The 15642-nt window shown below is 63.0% G+C and overlaps 1 protein-coding gene across 1 annotated transcript in view; it reads left to right on the top strand.

Moving 5' to 3' along the window:
• The first annotated feature begins 1364 nt into the window (after positions 1-1364).
• The window catches only part of HTRA3 (HtrA serine peptidase 3), a 32809-nt gene continuing 18531 nt past the window's right edge, over positions 1365-15642 (top strand). Inside the window, exons 1-3 of the mRNA XM_032395517.1 lie at positions 1365-1749; positions 12467-12566; positions 13246-13475. Coding sequence (XP_032251408.1) covers positions 1365-1749; positions 12467-12566; positions 13246-13475 — 715 coding nt within the window. The remainder of the gene's footprint in view (positions 1750-12466; positions 12567-13245; positions 13476-15642) is intronic.

Raw genomic sequence — 15642 nt, 5'->3', positions numbered from 1 at the left:
CCCAGGCACGCAGAAGCACTGCCCCGAGGGGTGACAGCACATTTCCAGGCCACCCTAGCCGCTGCGGCCCCCCCCCCCCCCCCCCTCCCCCCCCCCCCCCCCCCCCCCCAAGTATCCCTTCTGCTCAGCACTGCCTGGAAGTCTTGGCTGGTGACTCCGCCACTGGCCAGATGTTATTTAACATGCTCACCAAGAAGCCCGTGTATATCATGGACTGATTTGTCGTTCTATATATTTAATGCCCGTATCCCAGTAGCCCTTCTAACGCTGTGCAGTCTGTTTTAAGCATTTAAAAAAAGCATCATGCTGCGAGCCAGCCTTCCCAGACTTCCCAGGGTGAGGATCCCCAGGCCAGGGTTTGCACACGTGTGTTTTCTCCCGCCCAATGAGTCGCCACTCTGATTTGCTTCTGCTTCCGGAGCCTCTGACCAGGCGGTGACCAGCTCCTGGTGCGTCCTCTGCCAGACCCCAGTCCCATTGCTGCATAGCCCACCCCTTCCCTGGGGTCCTCCCACCAATCCCGGGAGGGAGCAAAGTGCTCTTCATTGCCCTTCTGGGCAGGGGGAAACTCGCACAGAGCCGTAGCCAACTCCCAGGGTCACAGAGCAGGGCGAGCTGGGATTGGAAGCCCAGACAGGACTGTCAGACAGGGCAGACAGACTGTCACGTCCTCCAAGCTGTAAAGAGTGAGAAGTCAGGCACAAGGCGGGCGCTTCCTGAGGTCTGTCCCCAGTGGAGGTGGGGAGCCAGGAGGGGTGACATCTGCCCTTCCAGCGCTGGAGCTGGGGGAGGGGGCGTGCTGGGGCGGAGGAGCAGGGAGATCTGACTCGTCCATGTCCCTGAGGACAGGAGGAGCTCAGGTCCTTGGAACCCGGGGCACGGACAAGGCTGGCACAGGGGCTTTGGGGGGGCCCGAGGCCTGTGCCTAGCGGACCCCTCCGCCCCTCGGGCCCCGCCAGCTGACCCATATCCTGCCTTTCCCAGACCAGGCAGGCCGGGGGCCTGGTGGGTCCGGGCCGGGAAGGCCGGGCGGGGGCTGGCGGGGGCCGGGGCGGGGCTGGCCGAGGGGTCGGACCGCCCCTTCCAGCGAGGGCGGGCCGCGCGCGCGCGCCTTTAAATGCGGCGGAGCCCCCGGCGCGCAGAGTGTCGGCCCAGAAGGAGCTGGCGCCTCTCCGGTCCGCGCGCCCCGCCCGGCATGCCCCTGTGGCCCCGCGGCCCGCCCGCCTGAGCCGCCGGCGCGTGTGGCCCGCGCCCGTCCCCGTCCCCTCCGCAGGCGGCCGCCGCCCGGCCCCGGCACGGCCTCGGCGTCCCCGCTGGTGCCCGGCCGGTCCCCCGCGCTGCCGCCCGCCCCCGGCCCCGCCGCGATGCCGGCGCGCGCGCTGCTCCTGGCCGCGCTGGCCGCGCTGGCGCTGGCCCGAGAGCCCCCGGCGGCGCCGTGTCCCGCGCGCTGCGACGTGTCGCGGTGCCCGAGCCCCCGCTGCCCCGGCGGCTACGTGCCCGACCTGTGCAACTGCTGCCTGGTGTGCGCGGCCAGCGAGGGCGAGCCGTGCGGCCGCCCCCTCGACTCGCCGTGCGGGGAGAGCCTGGAGTGCGCGCGCGGCGTGTGCCGCTGTCGCTGGGCGCACGCTGTGTGCGGCACCGACGGGCACACCTACGCCAACGTGTGCGCGCTGCAGGCGGCCAGCCGGCGCGCGCTGGAGCTCTCGGGGACGCCCGTGCGCCAGCTGCAGAAGGGCGCCTGCCCATCGGGTAAGCGCTCGGCCCGGGCGACGGCCGCGGGGTGGGAGGGAAGGCGCCTCCGGGGGAAACTGAGGCGCAGAGCTAGGGAGGAGCCTCGAGGTCAGCACTGGCCCGGCACGATGGGCAGAAATCATCTAACCTGACCCCTGGCCTTCCGGGTGGGGAAACTGAGGCCCAAAGTCACAGAAGTAGTTAAGAGTGAAACCCGGTGCCCTCCTGACCACCCTAGGGGTCTGGTCTAGCTCTCTGCTTCCCTGTCTCTCTCTGGCCCCATCAAAACGTACCTGTCTTGTGTATCATTTCTGCTGGTCCCATATTCCTGCTCTGTCCGGGTGCTGGGTGGAAAGCAATCTTTCCTGGCCTTAAATCTAACCCAGAACGAATGTTCTCTTGAGCGACATCCAGTGTTTCCTTTCTTTTTAGCTGCACTTAAGAGTTCACGTCTCTAGAGGGCTGTTTGGGAATGGTGAGCCAGCATGTGGGGTCTCTGAGTGGCTTGGGGCCTCCTGGGACAGGCTGCTGAATCAGGGACCTCCTTTGTCCCTTCAAACCCTAGGACAGCCTCCCCCCACCCGGAGCTGGCCCAGAACTGCTTCTTGCCACACAGCTTGACCCTGTGCATGGAAGAAAATGCTAGAATACCCTGCCGCCCCTTTATTTGTTTAGGGCACTTCTTAGGAAGTCGGTTCGGTAGCTACTTGCGGTTGCCATGTGCTTGGGGCTGAGCCCCAAGTTCGCAGAGATGAGTCGAGCCCTGTGTATGCCCTCAGTTTCCAGCTGGTGGGGGGAGACTCTGACCACCGGCCCGGCTTTGCGGGCCCTGGGAGCACCGTGGGGAGTCCAGCTGCCTGGGGTGCCGAGAAGCCTTCAGGGATGAGAAGGGTCTCAACTGAATCCCGCGGATGAGGGGGGACAGGTTCTCCAGGTAGTGGTAGGGAACGGTTCTCTGGGAAGAGGGGAGAGCGTGAGCCACCACGTGGAGAGCACGGAGCCAGGAGCAGCTGGTGGGGAGTGGGATGCATGGGGTGGGGGGTGCGACTCCCGCAGCTGGGCAGGCTGGTGGGGATGGGGGACGAATGGCCGTAAGCGTCCTGCCATTGGCTTAGACTTCATCCTGTAGGCCAGACTTCCCCCAGTTGTGTCTGGTATTCTGAAAATAAGTGTCTCATGGCCCAAAAAGTTTGGGAACATAAATACCGTCCATGCAGTGGTGATTCACACTACCTTGGAGTCTATCAGAAGTTCTGAGAGAACCTGCAGTGAGAAAAAAACAAACAAACCCACACACACAAAATCATAAAACCCAGGGTTTTCCAAGAGAATTTCAGCAGAGAGCTCTTCTTTCCTGGCAGAACATGTATGCGCTCCTCCTGGCACCTTGGGGTTCTGGGGAGCCTGGTCTGGGAAGACTGTGTAGGATTAAATATTATTTGGGGGAGCCAGTGAAGGGCTCTAAGGGAGGTGAGGGCGACAGTGTCAGACTTGTGTTTAGATCGTGCCCAGGAGAGCGAGGGATGAGGGCGCCGGGCCCCGTGGAGCGTCTGAGACGGGCATTGGCATTGAATGAGCCACCATGGCTACACCTCACAGGTGGCCCTCTGCCCCGGGGCTTGGCATTGGGGGGACCACCTCAGGCCGTGCTGGTGGCTCCGAGAGACCGCAGGCTCAGGGCGAGGTGCGCCCGCCCACTACAGCTTGGTTGTGTCTATGGGGCCCCCCAACCCTGACTCCCCCGTGTGGGGGATGCTGTTAGAATAAGGTTCCAGGGCCAGGGGAGGGGGGGTCCCAAGCATTTCGAAACCCTCATTTTTTGAGGATGGAGTCCACATTTGTGAAGTACCTTGTCTGTGTGTCCAGCTGGCCCGGGGCTGGCGACAAGGGAACCATGATGGGCAGAGCCCGTCTGTGCCCTGGAGAAACTCGACAGCTGGGGAGACACGTGGGAGGGTGAGAAGACAGGAGGAGCCTGATCCCAGACAGGTGCAGAGGTCACTCCGCAGTCAGGAAGGGCACGATGGGAGGAAGGGGCTGCCAGCGTGGAGGTCACGGGCTGGGGCTCTAAGGCTACTGACCCCCGTCTCCTCTTCTGTAACGCGGGTGGGGCTGGCAGGGATCGATGAGCCAGGGTGTGTGGGCACGTGCCCCCTACTGAGCCCTCGGTAGACCACTTATTTGTTCACGGGTGACTGTCCGTGTTAGGACCACCACCGTGTCTGGTTTATCTGGCCAGGTCAGCTTCTGTGCTGAGCTGCGGAAGGTGAGTTGGAGCTCTCCCCGCAAAGGATGGGCGGGACAGGAGGGACCGGAGCAAAGCAGAGGCAGAAGGAGCGACCTCTCAGGCCCAGGCCTGACCCAGCCAGAGCCACAGGGGCAAGGAACCTGGGAGGGAGCCGGGGCCTTAAACAGGGGGGTGGGGAGACCTCAGTGCTGCTGGGAGGGCGCTCGGGGCTGGGGTCGGTGCCCACTGTGCACGTTATGGTCTGTGTGGCCCCGCCCTCGCTCCTGGGCCCTGTGCCATCAGCATCGCCCCATGCACAGGGACCGCAGACATCCAGGTTTCTGCCAGTTACACTCGCTAAACCCAGCCCTTACAGAATACTTGCTGTGCCGGACGGGGTCTCTTGCTCGCGCTGTTTATCTGCCTCTGCCAATCTGGCCCTTCATACGGCCCAGATGTGCTCAGGGAGGCAGGGGGCGGTCAAGTGATTGGTCTGAGGTCACTTGGCCAGGAAGTGACCGAGCCAGGCCAGGACCCCCGCTCTGGCTGGCTTTGAAAGCGGCGCTGTCACGGGGCCCAGGCTTTCTTTTGCAGGTGGGGGACAGCAGGGTCCCCGAGGGCTGGAGTCCGGGTCCGGCCAGGGTGTCCGGCTCCACGGGGCTCAGCTTTCATCAAGTGTCACTGACAGCGTCCACTCCATCTCCGCCCTCCCGAGGGTCTGTCCCGAGGTCGCTGGGTGATGTCCACATGTAGCGGCCGGCGAGGTGCTGCCCATCCCGGGCTTCTCCACACAAAATCCCCACCGGCTCCACCCTCAACTGGGCCTGCCTTCAGATGTCCAGGCGCTGACGACTCAGGTCCAGTCCCCAGTGCCCGGCTTGTCCTCTGCTGGCCTGGTCCTCAGCCACACGTGTTTGTCATGTCACCTTCCCCTGGCTCCTTACTCCCATCCACAGGCGAGTCCTCAGCTCCACCTGGAACCTGCCCCCGAGCCGCCCTCCATCCTCCTTGCCCCAGCACCACTGGCCTGCACCGCCCCACCTCCCTCATCGCCCTCCGGTCACTTCTCCACGCAGTGACCATGATAACCTGGATCAATGCATTCTGCCCGTCCCCAGCAGGAACCCCTCGGCAGCTCCCCAGCACTGACTGACCCGCGAGGCCCTGTGCCGTCTGGCCCCTCCCACCCCGCAGTGCCACCTCATCCTCTGTGCTCCTGCCTGCCCTTCTGCTCCCCACCTCAGGGCCCTTGCACATGCTGGGCCTACAGCCCCAGATGCCCGTTCCTCACCTTCATGGAGCCATGTCCTCCTCTGTCTGGGCCTAGATGTCCCACCACCCCTGAGCCACCTTCCCTGACACCACACCCAGACAACCCCTTCCTCAGCCTCATGAGCACACCACGGGGTCCCTGCAGACCCTCCCTTCACCGGTGTGACCAGGCTTCTCTGCAGTGTCTCCATGTCACCGGCTCTGAGCCCTTGATTCCCTGCGAGGCCCGCTGCAGCACCCGGTGCACGGTAGGAACTGTGGAATGAACGGATCATCTGTTGAACAGGTGAATCCCCTATGACCCTCGGATCCTCCTTGCATACCCCCAGTGAAGGGGGCTCACTACCCTTCCAGGAGCTTGGCATATCCCCATCTCCCCTGGCAGCAGGGGGACTGCGTGGTGTGGAGAAGTGTCTGTCAGTGGGATAGTAACACGGAGATGAACGTGCTCAGCGTGTCTACAGGGAGAGGAGGCTTCCTTGTTCACCTAAGCAGAGCCCGTGACCTTCAAAGCCTCCCTGCCCACGACTCAGACAAATAGGTCTATGTGCACACAATTAATTCAAAACTTAGAGCCCAAGGGCGATTTACAACGTGGCATTTGATAATCCGCGTGGATTGTGCAAGCCCAGCGCAGGTTCTGACGGCGTCTCTCCCCATTTTATTTATTTAAGAGCTTTGCTCGATGTTTGAGTTCTAATTCCCTTCGCGACTTCCTGCGTATGCCTTGGATGGAATTCAGCGCCGGGGACCGGGCAGGATGACGCCTCCCGTCCTTCTCCCCCCCTTGCCCTCACGCTGGACAGCAGAGCCCAGCTGCAGCCTCTGGCGCTTCTGAGCCAGGAGCCCCATCAGAGGGGAGCGGAGACCGGGGTACTGAGCAGCCATGCTTTGTGACCAGGGGCCCAGGGAGCACCCCCACCCTCTGTGCTCCTGCCGTCGGCCTGGAGGTGCGGCCGGGGTCCCACAGCAAGCCCTGGGGTCTGCCTGCTCAGGCTTCTCCCCTTGCCCTGCACCTCCACACAGCGGCCCGAGGGGGTGTCGTAAGACTTGGATCTCCCTGCCCAAAGCCCAGCCATGGCTCCCACTGCCTTCAAGACCGAGCAAGCACAAACTTCTGATGCCGCCTGGCCTCGCCTTCCTGCCCGGCGTCATCACCGTTAGCAGATCCCTACGAAACCCCTGCTCCTGTCTCGTGAGGGACAGATGACTCTGTGTGGAACCCAGCTGAGGGAGACACGGCCGCCAGAATGGGGGAAGGGGAGACCAGGAAGGGCTTCCTGCAGGAGGGAGCATACAGACAGCCATTGAGGGGTGGGCACAAAGAGCACCCGTGCAGAGAAGGATGGTGGGAAACGCTGTGAGGGTGACCCATCATCAGGAGGCAAAGAGCCACCGAAGGTTTATGGGTAACAGGTGTGCAAGATGGCAGAGGGGGCCCAGCTAGAGGCAGGCCAGTGCCCTGGGCGGGGAGAGCTGATGAGGCCTGAGGATGTCTGACGGGGCTTGGTCAGGGGGCTGTCGGGGCGGATGGATGGCGGGGCCTTTCCTGGAGGCAGGGCGCCTGGAGGAGCAGGTTTGGAGAGGCAAGGTGATGAGTGCAGATTAGGTACGAGGGGCACCCTGGTGCGGAGGGTTTCCAGCGGGGACAGGGTTCCGTGGCAAGAGACTAGCTGATGAGCGACTGCGTCCGCGTGTCCATGGTGGGCACCTGGCTAAGTGAGCGGTGTGTCCTCCCGAGGGTCTGAGTATTGCCTCCTCTCGGGCCTTGCTGTGAGGGAGAAAAGCCACCGGGTTTACCAAGGTCAAGGGCGAGATACCAGGCTTGTGCTTCAGGCTGCCAAAGCCTTAAACACACATTATTTAGGTCTTGTTGTCATGGCCCTTTATAAGAAAAAGCTCAGCAGGGGCAGGGACCTACCCCAGGTGGGGAGGAACAGCTCTGCCCAAGCCTAGGCCCCCTGATTCTCCGTCTGCTGTGCTGCATGCTGGGCAGATCTCCAGCGCCTTGAGGAAGGGGCTTTTCTGTTTGATTTTGATAAGGGTGTTAAATAAGCAGGTAAGAAAGAGAATAAAGTCACAGACTCCTTGTCCTCAGCACAGAGAAGATGTGGCTGGGATGTACATGTGTGTGCCCTAAACGGAACACCAGGTCTCGTGTAGGGGGGAATCGGTGAACCCTTGGAGTTATGCAGTGCACAACCTGCCCAACTGTGTGCTTTAGCCCCTATAGCACATGATAGGCAGAGCCAGAACTGGGACTCAGTTCTGTTCTCCACGTCCAGCTGCTCAGGGGTGTGTCCCAGGTACCCCACCTGCAAGTCTCCTAAGCTCTCTGCACCTCGGATTTATCTGTGAAATGGGACCTTTCTGGCTGGGTCCCTGGACAATCAGTGAGGTGAGGAGTTTAAAGTGCTTTGCACAGCGTCAAGTCTAACAGACTTTAGTGTGAACAGACCTCAGTGCCGACAAGTGGGTGTTTCTGACATAAATGGAATTTGTGAGAGAGAAGGAGAGGTAGTGGAAGAAGGAAGATGCTGGAAGGCCATGTTTGTGGAAGGGCTACCATGTGCCCAAGGGAGTTCTACTGACCTTGTTCAGTGCACGACCCAGCCGGGGAGCCTGAGCCCAGAGGAGTCAGCCGCTGGACCAGTCAGGCCAGAGAGTGCTTCCTGTTGGAGGAGGGCCTGGGGCTGACCCCACCTTGGCTTCCATGGTGACCCAGAGTCCTGCCTGGCCTGTGGTACCCTTTTGGTAAAGGACAGACAAGCTAATGGCATGAGGTTAGCACATTACAGGAGCCAGACTGACCCCAAGCCGAAGACTGGCCAAGCTGGGTGCCCCTGGGCAGGACAGCCCATCACTGGCTGAGGACCAGCCCAGAGCAGAGGAGGGACCTGGGGTCAGCGTCAAGGGACCTGGCTCTGGGCCTTGGGTGGGGGGTTCTCCTGGCCTGGGAAATGGGCAAAGATCCTGCCTCACAGAACAGCTTCGAGAGTTCACTGGTCTCATAAACGTCCGGGGCCCAGCGAATGGCGGCTGCTGGGCAGGACCCGTGCAAGGGGGGATGCCCTGCATCCAGGGACAGGAGCCTGGGCCTGAGGGCCACAGACCGCAGCACCGTGCCCCTGGGAGCCACAGTGGGATCTGGAGCCCCTGTTCCTGGCTCGGGGGGAGGCAGTCACTTGGGGACAGGCAAGTTTTCAAGATCAAGAAAAACACAGGGAACTGTTCTAAGGACTAATTAGACCCGGGAGGCAGCTCCTGGGGCTTCAAAGCCTGCCCCTGGTGGGTGCGTGGGCCTGCGGGTGGGGGCTGGGGCCGTGGAGGGGCCCCTGAGATGGTGCATTTGTCCCCACAGAGCATTCGTGCACCCCCTTGCTCATTCACTCATTCTCTCACTGCTCCCTGCTCAGTGCTGTGGATTGGGGGCACCCAGGCCGTGAGGACAGCCCGAGGGACACGCCTTGGGAGGGGTTCCGAGGGGCTGTGGGACCCAGAGGGGTGGTTGCGGTCACTGAGCCTGCTTGAAGGATGAGAGAAGGGCAATTGCTGACAGAGGGAACCGGAGCTGGGGGTACAGAGGGGAGAGTGGCAGTAGGCGGGCCTGCAGATGCGGATGGAACCCGGACACCCAGGTCCTTGAAAGCACTGATGAGATGTTGTCATCCAGTCTGCAGGCTGTGTATAGCGTTATGGACAGATGGGCACAGCTGGGGCTTTGTGGTCATCTGCTGATGGCCCTTCCATCCCAGCTCATAGCTAACCACTGGGTGACAGGTGGGGGCTTCTTCTGACAGACTAAGGGCAATGACCTCGGGGTTAGCGGAGCAGACCTGGGTCTCAGTCCCGGCTGCCCATTATGTGCTGGAGGGGTGGTGCCCACAGATGGGCAGGCTGTGCAAGGGAAGCCGGGCGCACCGTGATCTTTGTTAATAATGGACTCGCGCAGTCCCCAGCCCGCGTAGCAGCAGTACAAGGTGGCCCTGCGGGATGTCTGAGCTAGTCAGTTTCCCACTCCGGGCCTCGGTCTCCCCATCTGTTCCATGGCATTACGACTATCCAGAGCTGGCACATGGTGAGTCCTCTCTCAGGGTTTGCCACTGTCCCTGGGCTCTGCCAGGCAAGAATGTTGGGGCGGAGCCCGGCAGCCCAGCTCCTCTCCCTGCTGTGCGTGGTCCCGGGCGCTCGCTCGCATCCTGGCTGTGCCCCTTCCCCTCCTCGGTGGCGCCACAAGACACCTGGCCCTGATTGCTTTGCTCTGTGTCAAATTCCTCCCAACTAGAACTTCCAAGTCCTGTGGATTACAGTTTATTTTTAAAAACAAAACAAAACAAAATGCTAACAGCTGAATCTGGTCGGGACTGACTGTTGACTTCAGAACTTTGGCTGGACGACGGGGTGGGGGTGGGGGTTGTCAAAACCCCAAATAAACAGAGTCTGCTTTCCAGCCGTGGGGCCCAAGGTTTTCATGTGGGAAGAAGCGGTGGGAACCGAGTCCTCCCTTCCCACTGATTCATGGGGTGATTCATCTGTGTGTGGGGAGGAGGACCAGGAAGCTGGCCCTGCCCCGCCCCACCACCCCCTCCCCACCACCCACCACGGTCGGTCTGCTTAAAGGGACAGGGCCTGGCAGGGCCCAGGTCACCAGCTGGCTGACCCTGGAGCCCCACGGGGGTGCCCCAGGCCCTGGGTCAGGGAGGGCTCAGGCTCTGAAGTCCTTGGCCCTGGATCGAGGCATCCCTGGGCTTCCCTCTGCCCCATCCCCGTCACCCTGTGCTGTGCCTGGCTGGTCATCGTCTGTGCCTGGCGCAGAGGGCACACAGAGACACTCAGCATGCGTGGATTGAATATGCCCATGTGAGAGGGAGTGCCAAGGGCGGGGCATTATTCTGGGAACCCCCAGGAAGGAGAGACCCATTCTGCTGGAAGAAGCCTGCCAGGGGCCTGCCTGGAGGAGGTGGGATTTGAGTCGTGCCCGGGACAAGCTGGAGCATCTTGCCAGGGAGCAGTGGGGAATGGTCTGTGTAGGTGGGGCACAGAGCGGCGGGTTATGGAACAGAGACTTGGGATAAATGGCCCAACAGGTTACACAGCTGGGGGGTGACACCTGACGTGGCCCTCGGGGACTGCCCAGCCCAGCACGGCACGGTGGGCACGCACCTCGGCTGGGGTGAACCCAGCACACGAGGGAGAGCTGCAGACCCTGCCAAGCCCCGACCCGTGGAAGGGAGAAGGGCCTGGGGCGGAGGTCCTCTGAGGTCCCAAGGCCGCGGGAATTACCTGGTGAGAAGTGTCCCGTCAGAGACCAGAACCCAACAGGACAGCGGTTTCTGTGACTGGTTTCCTTCCTCTGCCTGGAGGCAAGAGCATGGTTTGGGTTCCCAGGGGCCTCGGGGTGGGGGAGACCGAGCTGGCCTTAGCCCCCACAGCTGACTAGTGAAACTGTAGAGTTTCAGGGACGATTCGCAATCCTGCGTGGAAATAAATGTGTGGAACCAGAGTGGGCCCAGCCCCTGGGGCCCTTGTTATTGTGAGCTCTGAACCCTAAACCCCACCCCTCCGAGGGTTTTGCCACCCGGGGGAGGGCTCCCGGGCAGGTAGCCCCTGGCCTCCTGCAGTTGGTTGGGTGAGGGCCCTCAGCCGTGGCCGGCCACAGGCCATGTCTCCCAGCGGGCTCCGGCCACCCCCGGACAGGCCGCCTCTGATTCAGGCTGACTGCAGTGGCCTGCGCCCCCATGTCCCACGCCCACCGCCCGGCTGAGAGACGGACATCATAGAATTGGTGGGTGGGGCTTCCTCTCCACCCCTGAGCTTGGAGCCTGAGGCAAGCCCTCTCTGGACCCGGAGTCCCAGTCCGGGCATAATAGTCAGGGCATGAGGGAGCCACTGGGGATGGGTGAGGGGCCCTAAGGAAGCGAGCCCCCGGCCCGAGCTCGGAACGTGCCTTCTCCAGCTCGATATGCGTCTTCGGGCAGGAGGATTTATCACTCAGCCCCACAGTCGCCCCACAGTCGCCCCACCTTTGAGAGGGAGGCAGTGACCCCCGCCCTGGCTGCCCCCTGGACATGGGGAGAATAGTCGGGATGTGCCCACCCACAAATGTTTATGGGGCATGCAGGGTGGCCGCACTCACCATGACCTCCTGTCCCTCTGGACAAAATGGAAAACCAGATTCTCACTAGATCCTCATGCCTCAGCTGCAAAACTAGCCTTCACCGGCTGAGCCCTGTTTGCTCACTGACCCAGGTGCCAGGGGGCATGGTGGGCTCCCCTGGGCAGGGAGCTTCGCGCCCGCAAGTCACATTCCTACCCAGTTCCCACAGGGCAGGAGGGGTCATCTTCAGTCTCAGTTTCAGACTAGGAGTCAAGGCCCAGAGAGGGCGAGTGATTTGCCTAAACCACACAGCTGGAGGAGGGGTGCCCAGCCAAGCCCGGCATGCGCCCAGCTCCAGGCATAAGCTCATTCGGGGACCGCGGGTTCCAGGTAGCGCCAGTCTCCGGGGGGGACCTGAGGGGCCTCGGCACATGCCCAAGCAAGGGAGACCAAAGGGGTGTGGGCCCCGTGCCACCCACATCCCTCAGGCCTGCGGTCCTGGCAGGCGGCAGCCCCCGCTGCTGACAGCAGCAGAAATCTGAGCCGGCAAAGGTTCCAGGGGGGTTCGTGAACCGCCCGGCAAGTTGGACTTGGGGCCTGGCCAAGTTGGATAGGGGGCCCTGGCGACTCAGACATCGGAGTCCCGCGAGGCCCAGGAGGGGGTCACACCATGGCCAGACCGGGGCAGCTTGGAAGGGTGAGCTGGGGGCCCCTGCCGGACCCTTGCCCAATCACTGCTTTAGCCCCAGCGCTGGAGCAACGGGCCAGAGCCGCAGGGGAGGGGACGGTTGCCTCAAGACGGGGCACTGCCGTCTATCAGAGAAAGGGTCAGGGCCCCCGGGGGCTGGCCCAGATCTAGCTCCAATGTCATGTCACTGCTCACAGCCGAGGGCAAGTGTCCTCACTGCTCTGAGCCTCCTGGCCCGCTTGGTGACGTCCAGTGAGGTAATGTGAGGAAGCTCAGCATTCGCCATTCTTGGGGCAAAGAAGCCCCCTCCCAAACGTTTGGGTGTCACTGTGCTGCTGAGTTTGGGGCATCGCTGAGGGTCTCCGAGCCCGGTGGGGTCCCTGGGGGAGCTTCCTCCTGGGTGGGGGTTCGGGCGCCTCACTAATGCACCTGGTTCTTCCTGCCAGTGCAGGTCTCCACCAGCTGACCAGCCCACGGTACAAGTTCAACTTCATCGCGGACGTGGTGGAGAAGATCGCGCCGGCCGTGGTCCACATAGAGCTCTTCCTGAGGTGCGTGAGCCCCTCCCAGGCGTCCGCCCATTCTAGCACCGGGGGCAGGTGAAGCCAGGTGCATGTGGGGTCAGGTGGGTCTCCCTGACACCTCCGTTGCGTGTACCCTTGGGGAGGGAGGCCCACTCTCTGCCCCTGGTGTCCTTGCTGAGGGGAATGGATACGTACCTGCACCCTCCGGGCTGCAGGTTTGCTAAGCGGGTGTGTCCCGGGGCAGGGGGCGCCCTGGTGTCACAAGGCTGCCTGAGCTGGTTCTGGGAAGCACTGCCGCCCCGAAGGCTGATCGCCCGTGGAATCCTGGGGTCTCCTCCGAGAGAGACCTCTACTTCCCAAAGAGAAAACATTGGCAGCAGGTCGTCTCAAGTTAAAAGTGTTTCTTCCTTCTGTCTGACTTCACCTCTTGGCCCCTGTGTGTGGAGGGGGCCACCAAACCGCCCAGATGAGGCTCGTAGGGTCCGAACCCCTCCACACTGATGGGGGACAGAGGGAGCCAGGCCCCTGTGCACCGGAGTGGACAGTTACCCCGCGGCCTCGGGCCAGGGCACTGGGGCCTTGTGCGTTTGTGTGGCGCTTTCCCCGGGGGGTTGGAGGCAGGCTGGTGCCGTGATGCCGACACTGAGGCCCATGGGGGTCCCTGGGGGGTGGGCAGAATCGCTCACGCCCTGATCTCTGGCCCCAGCACGGGGCTCCCTGCTCACTGGGCATGGCGCTTGCCCAGCGGGAGCCCTTGTCACGAGGTGTCACTGCCCCCCATCTCTGGAGGGCGGGGACTGTCTTCACCCCTGATGGTGCTTCACGGGGCGAGCAACCAACAGCACGAGCCCCCCATCAGAACAGCAATGCCCTTGGACCAACTGTGTGCTCCACGCCCTGGTGGCCGCTTTGCCAACATGTGTCTCAACAGCCCTGGTGAGTGCCCACCTCTTAGAGGAGGGAGCCGGGCACAGGCAGGACTCACCCTGAGTCAGGACCAGGGTGACTGACACTCTGCACCCCGAGGCCCTCTCTGCTCTCACGCATGGCTGAACCCCAGATGCTAGGCTTTGATGTTCCCATTCCCTGGGTGTGGAGTGAGGCAGGGGACCTTCTCCAGGCCCACAGAGCTGCCGAGTGCCGAGCTGGGCTTTGACCCCAGGTCTCTCAGGCCCCAGAGCCGACCCCTTACCTGCCCTTTCTGCAGGCTCCAGACCCCGAGACATGTCATTGAGGAAATTACAACTGGACATGCTAAGTGGCACATCCCTGGCCTTGTCAGTGGCTCAGATGGGGCCAGTGTCTTTCTAGAAGGCTCCGGGCCAGCTAATTGCTGACGGCAGCCTAGCCTGGGCAGGCGGCAATGCCTTTGCCACATCAGCCTTGGAGGCCCATGTCCCAGTGGGCGGGTGGGCAAGACCAAGCGGGCCAGATCCCGACACAGATGAGATGCTCATCGAGCCTGGGAGCCTCGGCTGTGACCCCTGACCTGGGGGAGGAGGCCGCCGGCGGCCTCGGGCCCCTCCTGCAGACAGCCAGCTCCTACCGTGGGTGCGGGAGGCGGTCAGGTGCAGCCCCTGCCCCGGGCCACACTCAGAGCTGGGCGGCAGTGGAAGCTGACCGTGAGAGTGGACAGAGGCCAGGGTCCCCCCGGGGCCGAGTGGCCAGGCTGCCTGACCCAGATGAGACCCTTGTGTCCTGGGCCACGGCGTCTGTGGCCTGCTACCATGTAGGGTGATCGTGGGCATTAAATCACTTTGTGTCTGGCTTGGAGGGCTCGGTGACGTGAGCCCCTGACACTGGTCCTGCCCGCGAGGCAGCCTTCTGCACTCCCTCACGTCCCTGAGACGTTCCCCCTTGTGTCCCAGACCCCTGGGGTGCCCTTTCTCCCTCACCTCTGCTAAGCGGCCTCAGGCACTGAGTACCTGCTCCGTCCGGGCCCCTCTGGGGTGGCAGAGAGGGTCCTGAGCTGTGTCCGGCCTCCCTCCTCCCTGGCATCCTGGCCATGGGCCGGGGTTCCTCTCGGCTCTGGCGAGGCTTGGGCATTGTCACGCATCCGTGAATTCTGATCTCCGACCGTTGGACCCCATGTACGGAGGCAGAAGCCGTGTGTGTGTCTGAGCGCGCACCCCGCCTGGCTCCGTCCGGTGTCCCCTGCCCCGAGTCTCCGGGAGGACAGTGCCTGGTGCAGAATTCACGGAGCAGAGCCTGCCATCGGCACTGGGGGAGCACACCGCCCCCCAGTGCTACCCTCTCCCTGTGTAGGCAGATCTGCGCCCCCCCCCCCCCACCCGGCCCCCCCCTCCCCCCCCCCCCCCGCAGCCCCCACCTCTACCCCCCCCCCCCCCCCCGGAAGCTACCCCCCCGGGACCTGCCGTGGGACAACCCCAGCAGAGGCTACGTGCCCATTAGTGCCAATAGCAGCCCTGTTTGCTGAGTGACTTCCTGCCTCCAGGCGTCACACTCAGCAGGGTATGTACCCCATTTCCTAGCTGGGGAGATCGAGGCCTGCCCACGGCCAGGCAGATAATAAGTGGGATGGGCCTGAGATTAGAGTCCCGGCCTGTCTGGCTCCAGTGCTGAGTTGTCAGGGCCGCGATCGCCTGCCTGTCCCAACAGGCCTGATGCACACATCCCAGAAAGTTGCAAGTCACAGATGGTCATCCCCTCTGTCTGGCTGTGAAATGGGCCCAGGCGTCAGTGACCTGGCCAAGGCCACAGCTGGAAGGTGGCAGAGCTGGGGTTGGCCCCGGGCCTGGGGATTCCAAACCCATGATCTTTCACCCCACGCTGGGCTCTGCTTCTCACCATCTGGTGCATGGCTGCGGCCGGCCCCACATTCAGGCCCTGTATCCAGGCCCCCGCGACCAGGTCCCTGTGTCCAGGCTCCGCATGTCCAAGCCCCCCACGTCTCACATCCAGGCGCCCGCGACCAGGTCCCCACATCCAGGCCCCGCATGTCCAACCCCCCTCCCCAAGTCTAGGCCCCCTGCATCCAGCCCCCGCATCCAGCCCCCACGTCCAGGCCCCCCGTCCAGGCCCCCGCATCCAGGCCCCCACATCAGGCCCCCGCATCCAGCCCCCACGTCCAGGCCCCCACATC

This window comes from Phoca vitulina, unplaced genomic scaffold, assembly GCF_004348235.1.
Source record: "Phoca vitulina isolate PV1807 unplaced genomic scaffold, GSC_HSeal_1.0 scaffold85, whole genome shotgun sequence".
Classification (NCBI taxonomy): Eukaryota; Metazoa; Chordata; class Mammalia; order Carnivora; family Phocidae; genus Phoca; species Phoca vitulina.
This window is presented reverse-complemented; position numbering and strand designations above follow the sequence as displayed.